The following is a 20,621-nucleotide window of genomic DNA, read 5'->3' as shown; positions in this document are numbered from 1 at the left end:
AGATACACCATCAAATTTGCATTAGTTTATATGATGTTTGAAAAGCATCTATATGCATTTTACGTTAAAAAATGTAGTCACTGCCTAGTATATGTATACAGACTAAGACCTTTTGACACTGTCTGTTCTGCAGAGGTGGCAAATCCAGGTCCAGAAAGTAAAAACCCTGCCACAGTTTGGTTTTAGCCCCTTGTGCTAGCTCCCTAGCAGATAACCGAGCACCTGGGGAGCTAGCTATGGAGCTTGCTAGCTACCACCTGGGGCTAAAGACAAACTGTGGCAGGGTTTTTACTTTCTGGACCTAGATTTGCCACCTCTGCTGTTCTGTCTGGTCCCTCATGCTGCAGGTGATTTACAGAAGCAGTGAATGGCTTGTGTGAGCAAATAATCTGTTCAAATTTGGATAAAGGATTGGCAATGGTAAAAATTAGCTCTCAGAGGGGGAAATGTAACTACATTTGGAGATGTAGAGCAAGCTCTGCAAGGAGCAATTTTAAAGCTGTGTCTAACTTTGTGTAGTAATATCATTGTACATATGTTTTCAAATGTTACTGTAGTGATTTAACCTGTTAATTGAGAGGATATGCAAATTCAAACAGATGCTGAAGTAATAAAGTATTCTTTAGTTTGCGGTTGTTGTACTTTTCTTTAGAAGCATACAGTACTTGTGTAGTAATGTTACGCAACAGTCGGTATATTGGATTTCATTTGGTAGGCAGGTAGGCCCGCATCAGCCAATTGTGGCAGCCATGGCTCAGGGTGTAGAGACGGTCGTTCAATAACCAGGAGGATGGCTGTTTGATCCCCGTTCTCCCCAAGTCATGTGTCCTTGGGCAAGGCACTTCACACACATTGCTTCCAGTGCCACTCACACTGGTGTATGGAAGGTGCAAATGTTTAGTGGTGGTCGGAGGGACACATCATGGGGCATTCTGCAAGATAAAGTTGTACGAAGCACATAGGCCCACTGGTTCGAAAAAACTGATAACTGTAGCTTGTTAAAAATGATTTAACAGCCCTTCTAACAAAGGGTGTCTTGTCGAAAGCTTGTTAGTGGGCTAAAAGAAAGAGGTGGCAAATCCAGGTCGTGAAAGTAAAAATCTGTCGGTAAAAGTTTGTTACCTGCCATTTGAAAAGAAGTACTTGTGGCTAAAGCCAAACTGTAGCAGGGTTTTTTACTTTCTGGACCTGGATTTGCCACCTGTGCATATTTACTTGCCAGAGTGTGTAAATGGAATGTAGATATTAACAGAACCAAGAAGTGATCACTATCCTTTTATGACAGAACTTTCCCTTAAGGTACTTGTCAACTATTGGTCACATCTTAGAATTTTGATTAATCACGATTAATCACTTCATTAAAAAGGCTTTTTATCCCCAAAAAATTGCCCGCCAAATTTGAAGAGCACCTGTTATATGGAAATTATTTCGACATTTAATGTTTTGAGGACATCTTTGACATTTTTTGATCCACTGCACACTCTTATCCTCTTTTTTCTAATCAGTTAATTACTTGCATAATTAAAAATGAAAAAATTGGCCCCAGTAGTTTGACATAAACAAATATTCTGAATGTCATACGCAAGCATTTATTAAATGCTTTGCTTTACTTTAATGCAGAGGTGGGCATCGAGGGCCGAAGTCCTGCAGGTTTTGCATGTTGCCCTTCTTCAACACACCTATGTGATCAGCTCATCAGCAAGCTCTGCATAAACCTGATAACGATCCTGTTGATTTGAATCAGCTTGTGTTCAAAGTGAGAATTCTCCAGAAACTGCAGGACTCCGGCCCTCGAGGACCGAGATTGCCCACCTCTGCTTTAATGCATTTAGTTATGTTTATTGCTCAAACACAACCTGTGATACCTTTAATATAACCATCTGCTGTCAAGCTAAAGGATAATTTGTGGTCAAAATTAATAGTGTGATTAATCTGCGTTAATACGACAGAGAGGGGGGGGGGGGGCTCTGAGAGAGAGTGTGAAGGGGGGGGGGGGGAGAAATTAACCAATGGTTACAAAAAGCAGAAGGGATTTTGAGACTTATTTATACTGCAACCTGTCTGTCTCTTGAAAAGAAATTTGCACACAAAAAAGACCAATTATTATTCAACTTCTTGAGGAAAAATCTCAAATATTATATTCGGACATCTGTGGTGGTCAATTCCTGTAAAAATGGAGGCCTGATTTTTTTTACTTTTTTTTTTTACATTTCTCCTCCTTGATAAATGTGTGTTAATGTGTTTAAGATTACTTGGTTGAGACTTGCTGCTTCTATTATTTTGTGTAGAGATGTTTCCGTCCAAGGTGTGTATGTGTGTTACAAATTCTATAAAACGTGGTAAATTTAGTTTTTCTGTGTCATCACAAGAAAAACAATCGAGCCAGTCATTGTTTCAGAGCTTTCGACTAAACCATAGGCTACATTATTTCTTATCGGAACTCTCTATATAATCTATAGCCTTGTCCGAAATCTGGTTGTTGCCTCACAAATTTTTGATTACCAACAAATTTAGAGTGGTGTCCTTTGAAATTCTACACAAAAATATACCCAGTAAAACATTATATGAAAAAAACAAAAGTTTATATTATATAGAATTTCGTGTCTGCTAAAATAAGAAGGCCGAGAAGCTAAAAAGTTATATTTTATTTCACTTGAAGTGTTTTTTTGTGCCTTTTTTTTGTACTGAATTTTCACTATTTTATTTTGACTTCTGTGGTATTTACTGTTGAATGTGGAATGTGTTGAATAAAGCATAAACAATAATTAATGTTCTACGACAGCATCCAGGAAATAACTGTTATAGGCTATTAGTTGGGTATCTCCAACACAGCTAATAGGGTGAATATAGAGTTGATTTTATCTTTTGTTTTTATTTTTTATGTAATAAATGTAATCGTGTTACATATTGTAGTCCACACTCCTAACCAATAGGTGGCGAAAATGTACAATTTCGTTCTTCGCCAGCAGCTTAAAAGTCAGATGAAGAAGAAGAGGAGGAGGAGTAAAAAGAAGAAGAAGAAGAGTGAATACAAAGTAAATGAATAGAGCCAGTCGATGAATCAATCCCTCAGTCACAGAGGAGAGGTGCAGTTAAAAATAAATACTGCGGTGTTTGAAATTGATCTCAAAGTTCTGACTTGGAGTCGTCTGCTACAACTGGTAAGTCATAATATTGGAAATACCGCTAGCGGCTAATGCTAACACTATATCTTATTTCGAAAGTGAGCAACGAGGAATTGATAGTAACTATTAGACAACTGTCAGAAATGAATTTGTATTTTTTTGGGATGTAGTGAAATACACTGGATTATTTGTCTAACAAATAATAATGAGAGGTAAAGTATAATTGATTGAACAAGATGGATGGATGGAAGGATGCATGGATGTATGTAATGAAAAGCAAACATTTATAATATTGATAAAGAGAGCATGGGCGGCACGGTGGCTGACTGAGTCCGGGCTTCGGCCTCCCTGGGTGGAGTTTGCATGCTCTCCCCGTGCTTGCTTGGTTTTCTCCGGGTATTCCGGTTTCTTCCCACATTCCTAAAACATGCATGGCAAGTTAATTGAACACTCCCAAGTTGTTCATATATGTGGTTATGAGTGCGGATGGTTGTTCGTCTCTTGTGTGCCCTGCGATTGACTGGCAACCAGTTCAGGATTGTACCCCGCCCGTAGGCAGCTGAGATAGGCTCCAGCGCAGTTTGTCCAATTGGAGTTTCCGTAGGGTGACGTCATCGGCCAGCGGAGATCTTCGCCCAGAGGAGGAATGATTTGCATTTGTAAGCTAACAGCCAATCGGTGATCTCCACTTTACACACTGCAATTGATAGCACATAAATTGAAACCATGTCTACAAAGCACAATGACTCTTATTCACATTCATTACAAACCCTGTATTTTACTTGGATATGTTCCTGCTTCTATTTTTAATTTGTTTGGCATTTTATTTCATGAGCCCATGACGGTAATTGGTCTCACAATGACTTCTCAGCCATATAAAACACAAAGCAGTGATTGGAAAATAGGTCAATGTGCTCAATGTGCTAAGGGTCTAGACGAAAGTAGTCCGGCAAGTTGGCAGGGGTCACAGAAATTAATCGTTTTTCTTCTAAAAACAATTTGTGATCAAAAGAATGATACATTTGCATCACAAAACTGCACATTAGAAAAAAGTCAGACTCCATTACCGCCGGGCTCTATTTTTCTGTTCGTATCATTGCGCGGCACACTGCATCCAGCTGACAGACGCGCACAAACCAAGTTGTTTGGAAGTGTTTACCTGATGCGAGAGAGAGCCATTAGTATATAACGTTACGATTGTATAAACTTTCTAAGCTTGTATAAGGTGTTTTGGGTGTTCCTCTGTTGCACATTCTGTTTTGTATTCTTGTGTCCGAGTGTTTATGAACGCATCGCACGTCTCTCAGTGGAAAGGGAGTCATCCATACGTTGTTGGTAACGTGTACTAATTCGGCTTGCGAGTAAAGTTTCTTGTATTCTGCGTTGGCTGCGTCCAACAGTAGCCGGTTGTGCGAAGACAAATAAAAAGGTGAGATTACCAACCACTGCTGGCACCATTCTTGTGACACGTCACACTATATTACATTGTTCTATATGTAAAAATGGTGTGGACGCGTGAATTCCAATTAAAAATAAAATCCCTGAATCTCCGCACACTTTTCACCCTCTTCCGAGCAGGTCACCCGCTCTCTCTAAAAGTTGTACCACTTCTCTATTCCTTTTCGCTCTCGCGCTCTCTTTCTCCCCGTTATAATTCCATCTGACGATTATCGGTATCATTGTATTCGGGTTCATTAAGATACCCCCTTGGCTCAGTGCTAAAGACCTTGTCGTCGTAGTCTGACATGTTATTGTGAGTTTTCAAAGTTATAATTATGGTGGAACGCGCGTCTTTCAGATGGATATGCAGCGTGTCGTGCAGTGATACGAACAGAAAAATAGAGAGTTTTTTTTTTTTATGTGCGGTTTTGTGATGCAAATTTATTACTCTTTTGAACACAAATTGTTTTTAGAAGAAAACACTTTATTTCCGTGACCCTAGCCAACTTGCCAGACTACTTTCAGCTCGACCAAAATCGGACCGAGTCACAGGACGCTGTCAGCGGTAAGTCAGTGCTGATTGCACACCACTTTAAGTGAGGATGCCATATAGCGTATTTCCACTAGAGTCCAGCACTGCACCGTGCGAAGCCAGCACGGTGTTGGCGAGCGTTTCAATTACAGCTGACCGTGTCGGAAATAGACCGCGCGGAGTTGCTCGTGGCCCTCACGCCTACATTAGGCCAGAGCGAGCCCAGGACATGACGTAAAATACCACGACAAGTGTTCGTCTTCTTCTTCGCTCCCACTGCTATCAGCGTATATAGCCTCGAGGGCTTTTTCGACGATAAAACATCGTCCTTTTCTTCGCGGCGGCGATCCTCCTTGCGTTGCGAGCTCTGAAGCAACACAAAAAACAGAACGAGCAACCAATACCGGGCAGCGTCGTCCTCCATGGCTTCCGTGTTTTGGTTATGTGTTGTTTCCCGTGCTCTACTATTGTCACAGCCGGTTATGCGTTACTTCCGCCCAGCGTCCCAGATGCACATTGGAGGTGGAAACACAGTGCGTGCATGGGTTGGGCTGAGCTGACCCGCCAGCGAGCTGAGCACTGCGGTGCTAGGCTTCAGTGGAAATACGCTTATACAGATTCATGTCCAAAAACCTGAACAATCCCTTTAAGGTTAGGTTTAAAAAAAGAAAAAAAAGTGAGCATTCAGTCAATATGACAGAAGGTCCTTCAGTCCGTCAATGACGAATGCCATGGCGGACGCCCATTTCGCTGAGGGAGTAATGTATTGACATTACGATGCCGTTCGCTTTAAATATTGACGATGACGGAGGGGTGTCCTGACGATTAATAATTGCCGAATGACCGACACTCAAAATTTATTGATGCGCCCAGCTCTGGAAAAGATACAGTTTTCCAGTAAAGTAGCATGTAGTAGTAGCATGAGCAGAGATAGAGTCTCCGCCCCCTTTTATGTGTATTAAGAAGAATGAGCTGTCGTGTTGAGTGTTTTGATTTTGTTGTTTGCAGTTAAATATGGAGCCATCAAAGCAACCAAGCCCGCCAGGCTTGGCTTCACAGGATGTGAACCCTGTGTTTTTGCAACAACTTCGGGACCTGGCTGTTCCAGAAGAGGCAGCTAAAAAGGTAGAACAATGCACTTTATTCCAAATCTTCTGTGCAGGTGTGCTCTCCTAGCTTTTGTGGCTGGTTAGTGTTATAACACTCAAGACCAGATTTTGAAGGTTTAGGTCTTGTCTTTGCCTCCAATCAAAAAAAAGAAGTCTTGTCACAGTCTAAGACTGGCTGGACTTTGCATGGCTGGACTGGATTTTCCATTAAGACTGGTCGAGACCAGCACTGATCTCCTATTCTTCAACTTTATTATGTGATGGTAGGAGAAACACTTGGTTTTAAAAAACAACAGCAAATATACCTTCAATTCACGTGTTACTAGCCCCCCACCATCCTCGAAGTGACGGCAACCTCCACATAGGGAATTAAGTAGATTATAATAGAACGGGACAAGACATAAAGGAGAGAGCCAGCCCCCCTGCAGCTGGCCTTGCTCATATAAATAAAATAAAAGTAAAGTACGTAGTGAGATTAATGGAGCTACAATGAATGGCTGAAACCGAAGCTCACTGGCTACATAAGCACTCGAAATGCGCATGCGCAGCTAGTGGAAACAAGTTAGGAACAAGTTTGCATGACTCCGTTATGTAAACATTTCTCCAGAATAATTGATAGGATGGAGGATGAATAGTTAGATGATCCACCCCCGGAAAACACAGCCAAAAGACATCCTCCACTATACCTTTTAAAAGGAACCCCGGCTGTCATGACAAGCTTGCTGTACATTATGTATTTGGTTGTTACTAACATAACTATGAGATTCATTTTTCAAAAATAGATTTTATAGAAACTTTATTTGGACATACGCAGCTATTGTTATTTACATCGCAACGTATTCTGTTCGTAGTGACGTAGAATGGTGGCTGGCTCTCTGCCAAGCAATGTGAAACACCTCTTAAAAAAGCAAGGTAAGCCTCCGTAGCATTCCTAAAGGGACGATCAAAACTCTTGAATGCGTCTGGTGAATGACGAGAGCACAGCGTGGGGGAGGGTGACTTTCCCGATCGCATGTTGTTTCTTTAGGAATGCTACGAGGGTTAACTTGCTTTCTTTATAGGCATTTTACATTCCTCGGCAGAGAGCCTGCTGCCATTCTACGTCACTACTCACTTAATGCGTTGCAACGTAAATAACAATGGCGCGGGGCGTACATCCAAATAACTGTTCAACCTTGTAATGTTACTTTTAAATTTGATATCTAATGTATTGGTCTCTGGTTGCCTCAGTATTGGTCTCTGGTTGCCTCAGTATTGGTCTCTGGTTGCCTCAGTATTGGTCTCTGGTTGCCTCAGTATTGGTCTCTGGTTGCCTCAGTATTGGTCCTGACTTTGTCTCAACTCCCAAAAGCCTGTCTCAGTGAGTTTTTTGTCTCAACAAAGTCTTGGTCTCCAATAGTGTAGGGATTATGCCTTGATTGGTAAGTGATTGTGTAACTGTAAATTAGTCACAGTTTTCATCCATTTCGGTATGTAATCAAAGATGGTTGAGGTCACAATTGTGCATGTTTTCAGTTTCCATTTCAGTGACTGCCTTTCAGTGCCTACACGGGTGATTGTAATGATTCTTTTCTTCTCATTTGTAGGCGCTCCTGCATACTGGGAATGTTTCTGCTGAGGAGGCGGCCATGTACTACTTCAACAAACTGGAGAATGAGGTGCCTTAACCTAGCCTTAATCTCAACAGGTACACATTGGCTCATTAGACCTCCTGAGTTTGTCCAAAGCAAAATCTCAGTATCTCGCATGTCTCCTCCACAGGAGGGAGATGAGGACTTCATGTACAAAATGGTGTTTGTGGTCAACATGGAACTTGCTATGGGGGTTGGAAAGGTACATTTGCTGCTGCTGCTGCTCCTCTAGCTGATTTGCATAGCGTCCCTGTCGGACCAAAGCCTCATGTGCCCAAATTTGGTCAATCTCATGTTTTTCCACAAATCTATACTTTGGGAAACCTTGTGGGTTTCATATTTTTACAAATTATTGTCCATTCTACTTTCCCCTCCAAAAGTATTGGAACAGCTTAGTTTTTGAAATTTGGATTCCAGATCAGAAGATAACGATGAGACAAACATTCCGCTGTAATGCGTAGCCAAAGTGTTGTGACTTTTTGTGCAGGTCGCAGCTCAGGTAGGACATGCTGCTGTGGGGTTGTACCAGACTCTGCAGGATAAAAACAGCTGGAGGGAGATGGCCTGGAAGTGGGACCATAGTGGGTATGACAAAATCATAAATTCATTATCTCATGTGTCAGCAATTTTTATGTAAACAGCAAACATTCCATGCATTCACTGAGCAAAAATATAAACATAACTTTTGTTTTTGTTCCTATTTTTTGTGAACTAGACTCGAAAATCTGAAAGTTTTTCTACATACACAAAAGGCCGTTTCTCTCAAATATTGTTCACAAATCTCTTAGTGGATATTTTTCCTTTGTCTAGATAATCCAGGTGTGGCATATCAAGATGCTGATTAGAAAGTGTGATTATTTAACAATAATGCCTTAGGCTGGCCACAAATAAAATGTAGTTTTGCTTTATTGGGAGGGTCTGGGGGCTCAGAAAACCAGTATCAGTGTCAGTATCTGGCGTGACCACCCTTTGCCTCAAGCTGCAGTGCAGCACATTTCCTTTGCATATAGTTGATTAGGTTGTTATCATCCATGAAGAGAACACCTTTCCAATGTGCCAGATGCCATCGAATGTGAACTTTCGCCCACTCAAGTCAGTTACAACAAAATCAAAACAGTCATGGCGCAACAGAAAGTCAGTCCGTGCATACTGTTTACACTCCTTTAAACTACACCTTTTCTTTTTGTCGCTTTTTTCTGCTAAAAGTATCGCGACTGGTCCTCCATGTTTATTTACTCTGAAGTCACATTAAATCTCGAGAGGTTTTGCGAGATTTCCCGTCTAACCAGGAAACATTCATGAATGAAATCGGTTCGTGTGTGATATGTTCATTGCGCCGTGTGGCTGCACACCACCCGCGGTATGTTCAAATCTGTTAACGTATTATCACAACCATAAGGGCGCGGCCTCTGTTATGGGTTCTATTTCTGTATTTAACACATACATAAGGTGGCCGTACTATTGGGCGTCTGCATGCTAAAAACAAATGCTAGCATGCATGTTAAAATGAAACGGTAGCATGTATGCTAAAACATACGGTATTAGCAAGCATTCTATCGTATGTTTTAAAAAGGCAATGGGAACTTGCTTAATAATTCACTATTTAATAATGTACTCATCCGGGTTATTATAGTTTTTGAATTTACATTTTAGTTTTGTTTTTTAAATTATTTTTTTCAGGGTGGTTGTTATTTTTTTATTAGTTTATTTAAAAAAATTAATGCTTAGTTTTAGTTAGTTTTGTAAACATAAAGTTAGTTTTAGTTTTTTTTTTTTTAAGCGTTTTCGTTTTTTTTTTATTTCGTTCACAAAATAGTTTTTTGAATTTTAGTTAGTTTTTTCATTATTTTTCGTTCTAAAATAACCTTGGTACTCTCGTAGTATTCCATTCACATACCGTGGCGTAAATCGTCCGGCCGGCGCAGCCTCCCAGTTTGTTTTCGTGGAAGCGTGTTCGTCTTCTCTCATGCATCACTCCCATGCTTCTCGCAACTTTACTTTGAACGCCAAGTTTCAGTATCCAGCTGAGTTCCTCCGTTAATCCTCCCGGAATGATGGAAAGCTCTGAGTTCATTTGCTGTACAGTACTTTATTACAAAAACGTCCAGCAGGTGGCAGCAGAGTATTAGAGCTCAATTAGGACAATGTTGAAAAAAGCTCTTTCCCCAGTGTTTTCAACAGGTTTGTGAATAATGATGAAATTTAGCTATATTCTAATGCTAATTGCTGCTGAATGGAAATGGATGGAAATATACTTTTTTATCCTGATGAAAGAAGCGACTCTAATCTTTCTTTTGGTACGTTCAATGTTATTATAGCAATAGACCACACAATATTATGTGGGTCTTGCAAAATCCAGTAAAACAGCCGGGAGCGAAGAGGGTGTTTTTAATAGAAAATGGCTGCCAGTTAATGAGTTAATTCCGTCGAAAATGATCTTTTTATATATATATTGTGTGATACAGAGCCAAGAAGATTGTGGTCCAGAGTACCAATGTGGCTCATCTTTTAGAGCTTCAGGCCCAGGCCATGAGCCTCAGTCTGCCCACTTACCTGGTCCAGGATGCAGGGCATACTCAGGTGAGCCGTGCGTGCGTGTGTGCATGTTCGTTCTTGCACACATCTTAGTTTACTGCAACGACAGTAGTGGATTCCAACACTAAATTCAGCCCACCTTGTCATTGTTTAGGTGGCATCTGGTTCCCGTACGGTCCTGGCTATCATGGGTGAGGAGGACATAGTAAACAAGGTTACTGGCAGTCTGAAGCTGCTCTGATGGGTTCAAGACCACCTCAGGAAGTTATGCATCTGTGATGTAAGGGCAGCATTTAAGCAAGCGTGTCACCTTTAAAAATAAACAAGTGCTCAGATGTTTGCTTCCTTGAACTCTGTATATGGGTTGCTTAACTGAGCATTTTGAGCTGAAGAGGAGACTGATAAATTCTTTAACAGTGATCAAGTCTAGATGTTTGTTTTGCAAGTCTTACTCCAGTTGCAGAAGATGAGTGCTGTTACTATTTGATTTGGCTTGTATTGTAGATAAGATTATTCATTATTAAGGATGTTGACAAACTCCAGCAGATTACATAGTTCTGTGTAAATTGGCGACCCTACTGAAATTTAAACAAATGTGTGTTTACTGTAAATGCAACTTTTTTCATCCAGGATATATAAAAACTTAAATTTACTAACTATACTTGTTGTGGTCCTAAATGGTTGGATTTCGATTCATATTTTCTGTCCAAGCTTGTAACTCTACAGTTAACTGCATTTGACTTTGTAATATCCATCTTAATTTTCCAACTAAAGATGATATATACCTTCTTTTTTATTTATTTATTTATTTATTTATTTTTTAATATTACTAATGTATTTCATTTTCATGTTTACGTACATTTACCAGGACTAGGTCTACTGACTTTTGATATTTATGGTTTGTGTGTATGATTTGTATAAATATCTAACTAATGTGCACCAATACTTATCTACAGATGTTCTTTCAATCTCTCACAAATGGCACGGTTTATGTAGCCTGGAAACCAGTCAGTGAATAAATAGTCAACGAAGAGTGGACATGATCATAAAATCGAGACGTATGTGTGGAAGAGTAGCAATCACATGGCTATGCATATGAAATATATATAATATATTCAGATGTAAACCGTAGCGGTGGGCAGATATGGAGTACATTTAACATGGCTACTTGAAGAGAAACAGTAGTGAATTACTTGAATGATGGTTGCAGTAAAAACTTGGGCAATATTGCGATATTAAAATGGTCACGACATATATATTCTGAGAAAAAAAAACACATTTACAAGAAAAAGCTTGAATATTTGCAATATTATAAAGTAGCAAATTTGCAAGAAAAAAACTTGCAGATTTATGAGCGAAAAAATAAGAAACTTGCGAGAAATATAAAATAAAATGTAACCTACTCAGATGTTTGTGCCAGTTATAATTTCCAATGTGCAAAATGCCTACGGTGTAAGAACTGGTTAAATTATACTTTTTGTCGGGTTTTCAAATAAGGAGATTAATTAACTCTTTTACTGCCAAAAACGTTAAATAACGTTTAGTAAAATCCTACGGAGGGGCGCCAAAGACGTTCACTATGTATATTTGTTTGTTTTTGGGGAGAAACGGGTGGAGGAAAGCCTTGGCCAGCTGTGCTGAAAGTATCAAGCAGATCTAGTTAGTATAATGACTAGTTTTGGCCCCAAGATGGCAGCGATGACTCTCTTTGGACAAGATTGGGTGGGCGTCAGTAGAAGACGTGAGGCGGAGCTAGAGTGTTGAGGGGACAATGGCTGATGAAGCAACAATGGCGACCGGTTGCAAGCAGCTCACGCTTGAGCATTTTTTTCAAAGACGAAAAGCATCGAACAATACTAAAGAGCACATTGATGTCGACGATGATGATGATGATGGTGACTCCGAGCTTGACGCCGAAGTTGGAAGCGTTGACGCGGCGGCTATGACCACGTCATAAAGCCTCACCGGCTAGCGATGCTAACGGCGGAAAACGCGGAGCACAACCGAGCACACAGGCGGACGTTCAATCGGACGATGAAGAGTACCCCGAGTCCAATGCATATTCATCGGAGGAGCGGGTACAGTCTGATCACGGAGAAGACACTGGTTCTGGACTACGATGCCACCATGAATGGAGTGGATAAGATCGATCAGAACATCTACCACCCGGTATAGGAACTGAAGGACATGAGGAAGCCAGACATAACACCACCGTAACGTAATCATGATCCTGATAGTAGACTTGATGGCAACATGGCCAAACACACACTGCAGTATATACTTGCTATTCCCCGGAAAAAACGGCCGGCAAGAAAGTGTAGCGTCTGCACGCGAAGGGGCAATCGCTGTGAAACTAATCTGTGGTGCAAATCCTGCTGCGTCCCCTTGCACGCACGGGAGTTTTACACAATATACTGAAGAGAATCTTCTGTTTCAATTTAATTATAACTGTTTTGATTTAGTTATAACTGTTTAGATTTGGACATAATTGCTTTAATTTACTCCGTAGAGCTGGGTGAGAATTTAAATGATGTGAGGGGGGAGCAAATGTGTTAATTAGATTCCTTTGTGTTTTACAACCGGTTGAGCAGATGTTGGGGCTGGAGACAGGATGTCTGGCTTGCTCTGTTTACATATCATGTAACTATCTGGCCAAATTGTATTGAATGATGTTTGTCTTAGCTGAGGGAGGGGGCTTGGGCAAGCAGAGGAAGAAGAAGAAGACGAGGGGCGCGGCTGAGGATTGGGAGGAAGGGGACGGAGAGAAGAGGGAGGCACAGCAGAGGAAGCGGAAGGGGAGGGACTTTTTAGAATGACTGAACTATATTAACGTTTGCAGGGGGAGGAGCGTTACACACGAGGATGAACAATGGCGGCGTTTGGCCCCTCTCTGTCATCAAAAGCTTTTGATAATAAATCCTTCGAAGGACCCTGATTCACAGATCTCAACTCTGATTCTGAAAACAATTTTATAACACGCAGAAAACTTAAAAGGATCGTTTTCCAACAATACCTCACAAAAAGCAAAACTGTGTAGTTGAAACATCCACACAATTGTAAATAGTACCACAGTTGCACACATTTGTAAATAGCTTGCCAAATTGTTTTGTCAAATTGTTACACTGTTGAATGTAAATAAACAAATTTTGCTATCAAAAACACTTTTTCATTGTTGGTGGTAGTGTTTTACAGAAGTAAAGCACTGTTAAGATGTTTGTGGCGCATCATTCATGGGAAAAAAACGTGTCAAATTCACTAGAGTGATTCTGAAGTATTCGGTTTAGGTGAACGGTATGGGATTTTTAATAGGTTTTAGGTGAACTAATGAGTACGCACGCACGCACACATGCACACGCACATACACACACATACAAAATTTTAAAATGATAAAAAGAGAGCAATGATGATATGTCAAATCGGTAGAATTACCGAATGAACAATACTGAGTTCTAAAGAAAAGAAAAGAAAAAAAAGATATCTTGAGACGTCTCAATATGTCTTCACATGCCTGAAGATGTCTTCACACGTCTGAAGATGTCTTTTACGGTATCACTATTTTACTGTTCCTCTTTATATTTAACATTTTATTACCGCTACTTTTGTCAGTTAAGACCGTGTCTCACTGAGCAGCGAAGGCTTGCGAGGGTGCACGCGTTGCGAATGATGGCATTTCGTCGGGTCTCTTTCAAGACTGCAAAACATTGCCAAGTGTTTGCCAGAACCTTATCACCAATTTTTATGCTTGCAAACCGTTTTTATAGTCGCAAAGACATGTTTTAACATGTTCAAAATTTGATGGCGACAAGAAAAACTGAGCATAAAAATGGTTTCGGAATGTCTGCCGAACGTCTTGAATGAAACTTAATGAAAACAAACTCTCGCGCACCCTCGCAAGCCTGAGTTTCTGAGTGAGACATGGGCTTAACTGACAAAAGTAATAACATTTTAAATGTAACTGTTTAAGAGGAACAGTATAGTGATACCATAAAATACATCTAATACTCACACTAATGACTAATGTCATAAAATAATGAAAAGCCATGTTACACAGTATATACAGAATGCTAATGTTTCTTACCGCTAAACATTTTTGGTGAGCATACATTAATTTGCATCTTGCTACTTGTAGTTGATAGTTTTCTTGTAATTACATTATTTTGATTGAGGCAGAACCTAGAAAGAAATTTAACGATCAACACATTCAAATTTAACATTTATTTAACTGCAACATTTTCAACCGTTTGACAGGGTATGTATGAACACAGAGAATCCAACAAGATGTATTTTCCCTACATTGTGGACACATTGAAAGCAAGGTGAAACTGGATCTAACCCTAAAAACGTTGATACGCATTCACAATAATAACAATAACGACAACGATAACAACAACAATAATAATAGTATATCTAACGAGACTCAAAGCAAAACTGCTTTATGTGTGTTTTGTCAAAAATATTAGCTAGCTATGGTGCAAAAAAGTTTGATCAAAAGAAAGTGAGAAAAATACAAATATTAAATATTTGTAAATATAAAAATGCAACAAATAATTATTCAATTTTTTTTGCAGAAAATACAAATTAGTCAAAAATAAATATTTTCGACAAAAAAACATTAGAGAGAACACGTGAAAAACTAATATACAATATTATCAACTGCAAAAATCTAAAATATTACATAAAATAGCTTACAGCAGTACAGAATAATACACATATATTGCATAAAAGAAACAACAATCACGTGCTGTCAACATCAGTTCAGACGATTGGTTTTTCTCTGAATATTGCTCACACTCTCCACACTTCACTGTAACACAAGAAACAATCACTCAACAACAGTTACGTGTATTGGCTTTTATAAAAAAAAAAATATATATATATATATATATATATATGAACAAATACTTACTCTTAAACTGATTCTTTAATCTTCACTCTAACTTTAACCTATAAAATATCTGTATGTGAGCAGCAGAACACAAGAAATAATGAATCACTTTGTCAACAACAGTTCAGAATACTGGCTTTTGTTTTGAGAAATACTTACTACTAGTACTGCATCTTCATACGTCACCGTAACTTCAAAATAACCTGTATATCACAACACGCACAAAAAATAATTAATCACATCAGTTCAGCCTACGAGTCATTCGAGTTTCTCAGAGAAAATAATATACAATATTATCAACTGCAAAAATATACAATATTACACAAAATAACAAAATCAAGTACAAATTAAATAATACATATATTACATAAAAGAAACAACAATCACATACCGTCAACATCAGTTCAGACAACTGGCTTCTCTCAGATGTTACTCACACTCTCCACACAATCACTCAACAACAGTTACGTGTATTGGCTTTTATTTAAAAAAAAAATATATATATATGAACAAACACTTACTCTTATACTGATTCTTTAATCTTCACTCTGACTTTAACCTATAAAATATATGTGTGCAGCAGAACACAAGAAAAAATGAATTAATCACTTTGTCAACAACAATTCAGAATACTGGCTTTTGTCATAACTGTATTGAGAAATACTTACTAGTACTGCATCTTCATACTTCACTGGAAATATTCACTTTTACACTAAACTAGCATACTGCACCTAGTTAGCGAACAGCCACGGTGGTGCTTTGACAACGTTTTTCAACACACAACACTGCCGCAACAGTGATGGCAGCTGTACCTTGAACTTTATTATCCTGGGGTATTTGAAACAGATAAACAGTACAAATAAATAACTAGAAAAATTTCCGCGGAAATTTTGAATGGGCCTGCTGACTCTTTTCAATGAGCTGAACAGTTTAAACTTTCAACCATTGAAATCGCTCAAGAAATGTGGAAGTTAACCATAATAAACAGTATCTTACTGCCCCTTTCAGAAACATGCACATTCACGCACACACATTTGATTTTAACTAACATTGAAATGAGCTGAACAGTTTAAAATTTAAACCATTGAAATCGGTTAAGAAATGTGGAAGTTAACCATAATCAACATCAACTAAAAGTATCTTATTGTCCCTTTAAGAAACATGCACATTCACGAACACACATTTGATTTTAACCAACATTTAAATGAGCTGAACAGTTTAAAATTTAAACCGTTGAAATCGGTCAAGAAATGTGGAAGTTAACCATAATCAACTAAAAGTATTACTGCCCTTTAAGAAACATGCACATTCACGCACCAACAGACGTCACGCAGCAACATTCCATTGATTTTGTATAGGATTACACCTCAAACAAAAGCCTCTCGCGACTTAACGGTTGAAGATGCAGATTCCAGAAATGGCTTGTTAGAACGGCAAGGGTTTGGGGAACGCGAGCATGTTCTCAGTTTTTTAATCGGATAAAAAATGACTAAATGAGAGCAGGTTGAAAACTTATGATTGATCGAAAATGAAGAGGGGAAAACGGCGAAAATAACATTGAAAAGAGATCAAAATAGTGCGACTTCTCCTCGCTTAAAGTGAAAATAAAGGTACTAAATGACACCTTAGCCAAATAAAACTTAGTTTTTCAGAAAGCAGAGGCTTGTGGCTACAAAATGTGCGAATTTGATGTCTAGTGAGCAAAGATTGTGGCCATGGTGATGAGTTGAAGTGAAACTTTTGGAAATATATTTTTTGGTTCCCATCACTCAGACCTTAATTAGTCACGCTCTGGCCGATGCAAGAAAGGCGACTTTCACCCCTTTGCTCACTGTCTTTGAACCCGCACAGGGGGGAGAGCTTTCATTCCTTTTTTTTTTTTTTGACACTGAGCTAAAGATGACAAAAATTCCAACAAAATGAGCTAAAATTCATATCGGTCGGTCAACGTATGCGCGCGCAGCGTGTCTTGGAAAAAGGTGCTTGATTGGAGTTGATCTCTTTCGGTTTCCCATTCATTCCTATGGGACTTTATTTGGGAGTTTTTTGGGAATAGCGTCGCCATGGTAACTGGGAATTCTTATAAAAATAATAGCGCAGCGAGTCAGATCGAGCCGCATCGTTGGATACCTCATTTGTCCCGGTGCGATCTACGGTACGGGCTGCATTTTTGGTGAAAAATCTGTGGAATAATAAAAAACTAGAAAAATTCCCGCGGAAATTTTGAATGGGCCTGCTAACTCTTGCAACTCTTTTCAATGAGCTGAACAGTTTAAAATTTCAACCGTTGAAATCGCTCAAGAAATGTGCAAGTTAACCATAATCAAGATCAAATAAAGTATCTTACTGTCCCTTTAAGAAATATGCACATTCACGCACACACATTTGATTTTAACCAACATTTCAATGAGCTGAACAGTTTAAAATTTAAACCATTGAAATCGCTCAAGAAATGTAAAAGTTAACCATAATCTACTAAAAGTATTACTGCCCCTTTAAGAAACATGCACATTCACGCACACACATTTGATTTTAACTAACATTTCAATGAGCTGAACAGTTTAAAATTTAAACCATTGAAATCGCTCAAGAAATGTAAAAGTTAACCATAATCAAGATCAAATAAAGTATCTTACTGCCCCTTTAAGAAACATGCACATTCACGCACACACATTTGATTTTAAGTAACATTTCAATGAGCTGAACAGTTTAAAATTCAAACCATTGAAATCGGTCAAGAAATGTGGAATCTACCATAATTAACAGTATCTCACTGCCCCTTTACAAAACATGCACATTCACGCACACACATTTGATTTTAAGTTGTGAGGAGACGTCACGCACCAACACTCCATTGATTTGTATAGGATTACGCTCACCTCAAACAAAAGCCTCTCGCGACTTAACGGTTGAAGATGCAGATTCCAGAAATGGCTCGTTAGAACGGCAAGGGTTTGGGGAACGCGAGCATGTTCTCAGTTTTTTAATCGGATGAAAAATGACCAAATGAGAGCAGGTTGAAAACTTATGATTGATCGAAAATGAAGAGGCAAAAACGGCGAAAATTACATTGAAAAGAGATCAAAAATGTGCGACTTCTCCTCGTTTAAAGTGAAAATAAAGGTACTAAATGACACCGTAGCCAAATAAAACTTAGTTCTTCAGAAAGCAGAGGCTTGTGGCTACAAAATGTGCGAATTTGATGTCTAGTGAGTAAAGATTGTGGCCATGGTGACGAGTTGAAGTGAAACTTTTGGAAATATATTTTTTGGTTCCCAGCACTCAGACCTTAATTAGTCACGCTCTAACTGATGCAAGAAAGGCGACTTTCACCCCTTTGCTCACTGTCTTTGAACCCGCACAGGGGGGAGAGCTTTCATTCCTTAATTTTTTTTTGACACTGAGCTAAAGATGACAAAAATTCCAACAAAATGAGCTAATTTTCATATCGGTCGGTTAACGTATGCGCGCGCAGCGTGTCTTTGAAAAAGGTGCTTGATTGGAGTTGATCTCTTTTGGATTCCCATTCATTCCTATGGGACTTTATTTGGGAGTTTTTTTGGGAATAGCGTCGCCATGGTAACTGGGAATTCTTAGAAAAATAATGCCGCACCGAGTCAGATCGAGCCGCATCGTTTGATACCTCTTTTGTCCCGGTGCGATCTACGGTACGGGCCGCATTTTAGCAGAAAAAACGCGGAAGATTAAAAAATAACTAGAAAAATTCCCGCGGAAATTTTGAATGGGCCTGCTAACTCTTTTCAATGAGCTGAACAGTTTAAACTTTCAACCATTGAAATCGGTCAAGAAATGTGGAAGTTAACCAAAATCAACAGTATGTTACTGCCCCTTTAAGAAACATGCACATTCACGCACACACATTTGATTTTAAGTAACATTTCAATGAGCTGAACAGTTTAAAATTCAAACCATTGAAATCGGTCAAGAAATGTGCAAGTTAACCAAAATCAACAGTATCTCACTGCCCCTTTACAAAACATGCACATTCACGCACACACATTTGATTTTAAGTTGTGAGGAGACGTCACGCACCAACACTCCATTGGATTGTATAGGATTACGCTCACCTCAAACAAAAGCCTCTCGCGACTTAACGGTTGAAGATGCAGATTCCAGAAATGGCTCGTTAGAACGGCAAGGGTTTGGGGAACGCGAGCATGTTCTCAGTTTTTTAATCGGATGAAAAATGACCAAATGAGAGCAGGTTGAAAACTTATGATTGATCGAAAATGAAGAGGGAAAAACGGCGAAAATTACATTGAAAAGAGATCAAAAATGTGCGACTTCTCCTCGCTTAAAGTGAAAATAAAGGTACTAAATGACACCTTAGCCAAATAAAAATTAGTTCTTCAGAAAGCAAAGGCTTGTGGCTACAAAATGTGCGAATTTGATGTCTAGTGAGCAAAGATTGTTGCCATGGTGACGAGTTGAAGTGAAACTTTTGGAAATAGATTTTTTGGTTCCCGTCACTGAAGCCTTAATTGGGTATCAGAGTGGCGATTACACTCACTGTCTTTGAACCCGCACAGGGGGAAGAGCTTTCATTCCTTAATTTTTTTTTTGACACTGAGTTAAAGATGACAAAAATTCCAACAAAATGAGCTAATTTTCATATCGGTCGGTTAACGTATGCGCGCGCAGCGTGTCTTTGAAAAAGGTGCTTGATTGGAGTTGATCTCTTTCGGATTCCCATTCATTCCTATGGGACTTTTTTTGGGAGTTTTTTGGGAATAGCGTCGCCATGGTAACTGGGAATTCTTATAAAAAATAATAGCGCAGCGAGTCAGATCGAGCCGCATCGTTTGATACCTCTTTTGTCCCGGTGCGATCTACGGTTCGGGCCCTATTTTTGCGGAAAAGTCGCTGGAAGATAATATAAAAATAATAATAATATTAAACACTTTTCTAGGGTGGATAGTAATATGTGCCTGCTTGCTCCGCAAGCAGCAGCTTCGCTGCTGCTTGCTCCGCTTAGCAGGCCCATAACTAGAAAAATTCCCGCGGAAATTTTGAATGGGCCTGCTAACTCTTTTCAATGAGCTGAACAGTTTAAACTTTCAACCATTGAAATCGCTCAAGAAATGTGGAAGTTAACCAAAATCAACAGTATGTTACTGCCCCTTTAAGAAACATGCACATTCACGCACACACATTTGATTTTAAGTAACATTTCAATGAGCTGAACAGTTTAAAATTCAAACCATTGAAATCGGTCAAGAAATGTGGAATCTACCATAATTAACAGTATCTCACTGCCCCTTTATAAAACATGCACATTCACGCACACACATTTGATTTTAAGTAACATTTCAATGAGCTGAACAGTTTAAAATTCAAACCATT

General features: G+C 39.2%; 1 protein-coding gene across 4 annotated transcripts; it reads left to right on the top strand.

The window, feature by feature from the left end:
• The first annotated feature begins 2,997 nt into the window (after positions 1 to 2,997).
• LOC147166722 (putative peptidyl-tRNA hydrolase 2) lies at positions 2,998 to 11,408 on the top strand. 4 transcript variants are annotated; one of them, XM_086088008.1, is made up of 8 exons: positions 3,024 to 3,161; positions 3,681 to 3,784; positions 6,106 to 6,222; positions 7,793 to 7,864; positions 7,968 to 8,039; positions 8,325 to 8,422; positions 10,303 to 10,417; positions 10,527 to 11,408. In XM_086088008.1, exons 3-8 carry the CDS (start codon positions 6,112 to 6,114, stop codon positions 10,611 to 10,613), a joined length of 555 nt encoding a protein of 184 aa, XP_085944134.1. In that variant the 5' UTR covers positions 3,024 to 3,161; positions 3,681 to 3,784; positions 6,106 to 6,111; the 3' UTR covers positions 10,614 to 11,408. The 4 variants fall into 4 exon arrangements, with proteins under 4 accessions (XP_085944133.1, XP_085944134.1, XP_085944135.1 ...); XM_086088007.1 differs by lacking the exon at positions 3,681 to 3,784 and having other exon boundaries at positions 2,998 to 3,161; XM_086088009.1 differs by lacking the exons at positions 3,024 to 3,161; positions 3,681 to 3,784 and adding an exon at positions 3,795 to 4,554.
• Positions 11,409 to 20,621: the final 9,213 nt, after the last annotated feature.

Source organism: Leptonotus elevatus, chromosome 10, assembly GCF_054856555.1.
Source record: "Leptonotus elevatus isolate MCC_2025b chromosome 10, RoL_Lele_1.0, whole genome shotgun sequence".
In the NCBI taxonomy this organism is placed as follows: domain Eukaryota; kingdom Metazoa; phylum Chordata; class Actinopteri; order Syngnathiformes; family Syngnathidae; genus Leptonotus; species Leptonotus elevatus.
This window is presented reverse-complemented; position numbering and strand designations above follow the sequence as displayed.